The sequence below is a fragment of the Buceros rhinoceros genome, unplaced genomic scaffold, assembly GCF_000710305.1.
Source record: "Buceros rhinoceros silvestris isolate BGI_N320 unplaced genomic scaffold, ASM71030v1 scaffold1765, whole genome shotgun sequence".
Taxonomy (NCBI): Eukaryota; Metazoa; Chordata; class Aves; order Bucerotiformes; family Bucerotidae; genus Buceros; species Buceros rhinoceros.
Window position 1 is genome coordinate 15,252 of NW_010410914.1, and position 7,062 is coordinate 22,313.

The 7,062-nt window shown below is 37.2% G+C and overlaps 1 protein-coding gene across 1 annotated transcript in view; it reads left to right on the top strand.

The window, feature by feature from the left end:
• CEP120 (centrosomal protein 120kDa) overlaps window positions 1-6,543 on the top strand; it is a gene marked incomplete at its 3' end in the record, with an annotated part of 20,339 nt that extends 13,796 nt beyond the window's left edge. The window contains exons 11-16 of the mRNA XM_010135762.1: window positions 656-838; window positions 3,147-3,243; window positions 3,333-3,485; window positions 4,138-4,227; window positions 4,706-4,798; window positions 6,382-6,543. Coding sequence (XP_010134064.1) covers window positions 656-838; window positions 3,147-3,243; window positions 3,333-3,485; window positions 4,138-4,227; window positions 4,706-4,798; window positions 6,382-6,543 — 778 coding nt within the window. The remainder of the gene's footprint in view (window positions 1-655; window positions 839-3,146; window positions 3,244-3,332; window positions 3,486-4,137; window positions 4,228-4,705; window positions 4,799-6,381) is intronic.
• Window positions 6,544-7,062: the final 519 nt, after the last annotated feature.

The window sequence follows — 7,062 nt, forward strand, 5'->3', positions numbered from 1 at the left end:
CCTGCTTTTATCTCTTGAGTACTTGTGCAGGAGTCATTGCTTACAGAAACAAGTACTGTTTGCTCTAAGTTGTTAAATTAAAGGTTGATACCATAGTATTAACATTACTTCAGATGAAATAGGTAAGTTGGTTTTTTATTTTTCTTTTTAATGCAGGATGACTATCCAATATATTTGCAAATACCTAGGAGGCTGAGTATAGTGTTGAGGGCTGTAACACAATTTTCCCAGTAGTCCCATCGGCTTTTGATAACTGATTATGATGTGGCATAGAGAATCAACAAAAAAATGGTATTTTGAAAGAAGAGGTACAGGGGATGCATTCCTTGACTGGCAGTGACTGAAATTTATTTATAGGTATTTACAGGTGAAGATGATCTAGGTCTGTTAAGATTATTCAGGCGATCACTTTCACTGCAGTATTGTTCTTTCTATTAATGGAGAAAGGAATGATAATCTGACCTTAAGTGAGTGAGTGATGGAGAAAATATAAGTGATGGAGAAAATTCCTCAGTGTGTAATTGATATGTTGGCAACTGTGACCATCACTGATGCGTGAAGTTACCTCTACAACATGAGGTCTTTTTCCCAAATGAATAGAAGTGGTTCCTCTTTTGTGTTGATGCCTGACTGTAAAATAACTTATTTTTTTCAGATTGCCTCTGCTGGTTGAATTGTGGCACAAGGATAAAACAGCTGAAGACTTACTTCTAGGGACGGCGAGACTTCAGCTTTCAAATGTTTTGGCTTCAGAAAGAACCCAGTTCTCGGGTGGTAATGGTGAACAATGCTGGCGTCAGACTTGTAATGAAACAGTCAGTGTCACAGCAGCACAAGGGTAAAACTGATTAAAAAAAATTGCTCTGTAGCAAGTTTTGAAGAATTGTTTATTTAGTATTTTCCTGAGAAAGGACAAGCTCTTCCTGTTCACCTTTTTGAACAGGTAAACAGGCTGCAGAGTACTCCAATATGGGGGTGGGAATAGGCATCCAAGATATCAAAAGTTAAATTGCCACAGGTATATTGTGCAAGTCCATGCTACTGCCAGAGTCCTCGTAATTCACCTTTAATTGTGATCTGGGTAAGCTTCACATATTAAAGAAATACGTAGTTGGAAAAAGTGGTATTGAAGCACTTCCCTGAGTAAGTTGCTTAATTACAACAAGCTGCTGATATTCCAGAAAATAGTTAAGACTGTCGATACTATGCTTTTGAGTGCCACTGACTACTGTGAAAGTTAGGATGACAGATACAGATACATCCACAGAGTGGTTTCCTGTTTCAGGATTAAACCCTGAGATAGTAGCGGGAGTTTGGCTTGTCTACCTTAGAAGGAGCAGTGTTATTAGCTAACATTCCGCCTGAAGATAAACATTCACTTACATAGAGGAATGATGTTCTTTCTTATGTATATGAAGAAACTTACTTTATTATAGTTACTTTTGTCCTGTGTCCTTGTTGAAGATACAAACTGTGATAGCAGTCAGTGCTTAGACCCTCCTCTTTTTCTGTGTGATAATGGAGCTTTATTATGCCTTTAGAAATAAATATAATTGCTATTAAGACTGAGGTTGGTTTTAAACCTCTAATCCTACAGATAATTAAAATATGCTATATTTGACACACAGGAAACTTGAGGTTACTGGCACAAAGACTGATGTCCCCCTCCTCCCAGATTGGTAGAAAACCGGTCTCTGGTTTTGTTGAAACTTTTTTGTGTGAAATCCAGCTTGGTCTGATTCTGTGGAGAGTTACTTTATGATCTCACTGTGCGTTAAGACACTTTCACCAGTAATGTTTGTTGAAGTGAAACCTGTTTTTGCACAATACTTAATAACCACTAGATGGCATTCTCAAAGTGAATCTGGTCTGCATTTTGCTGTGCTGATACCTTCCTAGCTTTGTTGTTGGTAGCGTAACATTCTTTTTACACTGATAGGATAAACTGACTTAATTACGCAAATTTCTGAGGTTCACTACCTTGAATTTTGTTTTGTTTTTTATCAGTGACTGATAGAAACTTGTAAGTATTTAATGCAATAATGTATGTTACCTTATGTCAAATACAAACATTTGTTGGATGAGTTTTTCCCCCTTGCAAATAACTGTGTAGAAGATTGTACCTTTGCAAAAATATTTTAGTTTTGTCTTTTTATATTTGCTGGAAGAGAATTTCTGTGAAAACAACATCCATGGTTAGTTCCTGCAGCCTTTTGTCACAAATTAGTTGATACCCAATTCTGCACCTTTCAGGCTTCAAGCGATTGTGTAATTGCCTTTGCATCATCAAATAGTTGTAACTGAAGTGATGTATTTGTTTCTGACCCTGTACAGGTCTACACTGCAGTGCACTTTCATGTTAGTCTAGTGATAACTTTCAGTTCTGTGATTTATGCCTTTTCCTTCTCTTGATAGCTTTCTGTGAAAAAAACCTGCCTTTGTTTATTATGTTTTGTCTGTGATTAGAGATGAGACATCCAGAGACACTGTTCTACTTAAGCAGAAACGGCTACTAATTTCAAATTAGTAGTTATGTACTATTATGTAGACATTCTTCACTGTACAGGAGCAGGTAGATATCAAACCTGTAAGTGGATTTAAAGTTGGCAGTTCTCTGTGCTGATGCATCCAGAAGCATGGGTTTCAGTTGTCCAAGGATGGCTTACCACACACTACTATATGCTAAGTGACTTATTATTCTGTGGGTAATTAGAAAGTTACTGTTAACATTTAAAAAAAGCAACACTATTAAAATACATTGAGTATCTTGGAACAAAGCCAGCAGCAATGTCTGGTATCAGCAGGTGTATTTGTTAGATTTAAGACTGCAGGTACAGTTTTGGCTCATTCCCTTCTTATAGGGAAATGTTGATTATAGTAAGCTGTTAGTTAACAAATAGGTTCCTAATGACAAGTTATCTGTTAGTCAGAAAGCTTACTGTAGATGTATAAATTAGTTGTTAAGTTAAAACAATATATATGGGACAGTATGTTTGGGTTCTCAATGCAGGCAGATGTTTAGAATCTCTGAGCTTACGTGGACCCTTTAAGCACTTCAACTTTGCTGTTTGTGTGCTGTCTTACAGTTCACATTCTGTATTTTTAAGACAGTTTTCATTAAATTAACATTCTAATGTTATTTATAGGTCAGGCTGCAGAATAGCAGAGCTTTCATTTGCTGTCACTTTGGAAGACTATGGGCTTGTGAAAATGCAAGAAGTTCTGGTGTCAGATTCTTCTCAGGTAAATTTTACATAATTCTTATCCCTTTTCCTTGAACACTTACTTGAAAAGTTGGGCTTTCAGTTAAAAGTCCACTGTTACTGTATCAGTGTGTAGGTGCTGGTCAACAACAGCATGTCCCTCAAACTCAGCCTCGTTGTGCCCCAGAAAACCATCTGCAACCTCGTGAAACTCTTGAATACAAAGCAGCACTGGAGTTAGAAATGTGGAAGGGAATGCAAGAGGACATTTTTGAAAATCAGGTTTTTACTTTTTCTGTTCATTTCTTAAACTGCATGACTGCCAGAGAAGCTTTAGCAGAATTGGTGAAAGAAATATTAGTTGCATTTTTCTTGAACTTTTCAAATAAGTACTGAATTTTGCTCTCGTAGACTATTAAAACTTGATGTATACAAATATGTTCTGTACTCCCAAGGAAGACTGTTAACTCTTGAGTGACTGAATTGGCTGCTAGGAATTGAAATACAGGCTACTCTCTTCACAATTTCCTCTTACTGTTTATGAAGTATAGTAAATACTCAAGATTCACACTATTGGTGTGAAATATTAACACTGCATTTCTTTATTCTCAGTCAAAATTCACAGCTGTGTTTCAACTCGTGAAGCCATTTTAGTGTTCTTAAAGTTGCATGTGTCTTTTTAAAAGATACAATCTAATGTCTATTGTTAGGATATTTTTCTCAAACTTGGGCTTACTTTGCATTTTGTACTTGATCTTTCACTATCAGAATCATACCTTGAGTTATATAAGTCAGTGTAAAAAAACTTTGGTTTTAATTCTTTTGCTCCAAGGCTTAGTTCTGATAGTTCTTTCTCCTTTAAAGTTGCACTTCCAACAGTTTGGATTTGGTTTTCTGGTTTGGAGGTTTTGATCCTTTTTTTTGCTTTTAAAAGCTTAAAAAGAAGGAAATGGCTCATATGCAAAAACTGGTAGAAGAATGGAAGAAAAGAGATGTAGAGAGAGAAGCATTAGTGAAGAAAAAGGTAAGGTAACTTGTTTTTATATTTGCTGGAAGTCTCATTATAAATCGCTGAAATTTGAAAAGATGTTTCATAACTATAGCATAGAACAAAGGGTCTGTGGTTAGTCTTCACAGCTACTGCTATGCATGCATCTGGTCTATAACAGTGAAAAAAATTAAAAGTAGTCCTTAATCATAGAATATTTGTTAGAAATCCTTTAGGTTAGCTTTCACTCTTTGCGGGCTTTATAGCTTTTAATTGCCTTTTCACTTGTATGGTCAAAAAGCACTTCCATAGCCCAGCTGTGCATGGTAACATGTTAGCCCTAACTGTATTGGAAAGAAGGCTTTCCATTGTGATTCTTTCATGAAGAGCTGGAGGTGTTTTACACGTAAGGTTCTGAACAAAAATTGTCAATATTTTATACCAAAGCAAGAGTAAATGCCTAAAATATTATTTTTAGTGCAAGTAAAAGTATGCCTTTTCTATTTTCGTTTAGGTCACTGAGAGTACTGTTTTGGAAGAACAAATTCAGAAAACCCTGAGAGATATAGATAAGCGAGAACAACAGCTTTTTAGTGCTGAATCGGAGGTAAAAAGCATTTGGTCGTTTTAAACAACACAATTGCATCAGGTATTTCTATCAGGTTTGAGTTTACATGTAGAGACATTGTGACCTGTGTATGAGGACTGAACTAGCTGCATCCATACTGATACATGGAGGAGAAGTAACAATTTAAGCCAAGTTTTGCTACAACTACACTTTTTGCTGAAATGGAAACTCAGTCAACTTCTAAATGCATTGTTAGAGTTACATTTCCTATTCTTACAGAAACAGAATGCTGGTGGAGACACTTATATAACATTAACATATCTCAATTTCAAGTTTTAGTACTGACAGGTGAACATTGTACTATGGTATCATGGGAATAAGAGGGCCTTAATTCAAACAGTAATTGCTGGATTAACTGTTGAAATAGGAGAAGGTGACAAGGAGAGCTGGAAGAAATTGCAGTTGTCCAGGTTTTGTTATCCAGCAATTTGCTAGAGTTCTATTTGTGTATTTATTTTTTTACTGTGACAGGGCCAAGTAAGATGCAGGAGAAACCAGTTTCAGCTACTACTGTTTCTAGAACTCTAGAAAATAGGGTGCGAGTCCTCAGGGAAGCTAGTCATATGAAAACAGAAACAAAGAAAATGCCTTTTTTTTTACTTCAGAGCAAACTCAATTCTATAGGTAAATTGCTGTGGTGATTGAGCAGTCCAACAAACTCCTTCCTACTGTAGCTCAAATTAAACTTTTTATCATATCAATCACTCTTGTGTCTGTGAACAAAGCTAAAGCCCCCAATACAGGGACTGGCTGGTTGAGCCTGTGTCCTGTTCTGTACTCAGGCTGTCTGTCATCCTTGAGATGCAATTTGTGCTGTAAATAGTGTCTGACTTCACTTTTAACATCTATGCAAAAAATCTCGTGATTAGGTTTGGCCAAATGCATTTCGGTTGGAGTAAAAGTGGTTTTTTTGAATGTCATACATGTTTATCTCAAAACTTGCTCTAAATTTAATGAGATTCTGACCTAAGGGTTGACAGATAATAAAAATAAGTGGATTCCAGAAGTGTCTAGGCGACATGGTATAGGGTTCATTTAGCAATTACACACTTTGAGAAATGGGCCATTTGGAGAGTTTTCTATTCAGCTAGCAGTTATCTGGGCCAGTACCAACTTTCTAGAAAGTTCAAACGTGTCCTTTTAAGCTCAACAAGGAATTCTCTCAATATGCTGTTTGAAGAGTGCACTTACTGATCTAACAGCATCTTAGCTGTAGCGGTGACTTCACTGTTTCTGCAGTGAAGCGGTATATTTAGTTTGTAGTAGAAAGGTGGATATAAAATTTGACTTCAGCAATCTGACAGAGAAAGCAGAACAGAGATACATAGCTCTGTTCTTACAATAGTCAAGCAAAATTGTGTTTGTAGCCTGAACATGGTCATTAAACTGAAAGCCAGTAAAAGAGTATATAACAAAGGTGTAACAATGGAATTTTTATTGTGTAATTTCTAAAATGGATAACAATTCTTTTCTGTCATGAATAGTAGTCACAGTTGTAACAAAGGTTCTTAAAATAAAGGTCTTGCACTTATGGGTTAATATAAATATGTCTCCCTTCTAAGCTTCAAAGAGTAAAGAAGGAGTTGCAAGCAGAGCATGAAAGAAACCTGCAGGAGCTACAGGATTCTGTGCGGCGAGCCAGGGAAGAATGTGCACACCAGATTGAGCTAGAAAGGTCAAAAATAAAACAGCTGGAAGATGACAAGCTTCACTTACAGCAGCAGGTAAGTACACTTAAATTTTCTGCCTCAATCATTTACTTACTTTAAAAGACACTTACTTTAAGTGTCCTAATTTGAGCAATGGTTTTGAGGCAAGCCCATTCTGGCAACTTTGTAATAAACATTCTATCTCTGTTATTTGGTGAGCTATGTGCGGGAATCCATCTCTGTCAGTCTTGCTCAGTAGTAGGGCCAGTTTGCAATGCAGTGGTTATGATATTTTTAACAGTGAAAATCAAACTGCAGTGACATCGATAGGCTGAGGCTAACTGTCAATGGGCTGAGGCTAACTGTATGAAATTCAACAATTGCCACAACAACCCCCTGCAGTGTTACAGGCTGGGGGAGGAGTGGCTGGAAAGCTGCACAGCAGAGAAGGACCTGGGGAGGCTGGCTGACAGCTGATTGAACGTGAGCCAGCAGTGTGCTCAAGCAGCCAAGAAAGCCAACGGCATCCTGGCTTGTATCAGGAACAGTGTGGCCAGCAGGAGCAGGGCAGTGATTGTCCTCCTGTACTCGGCA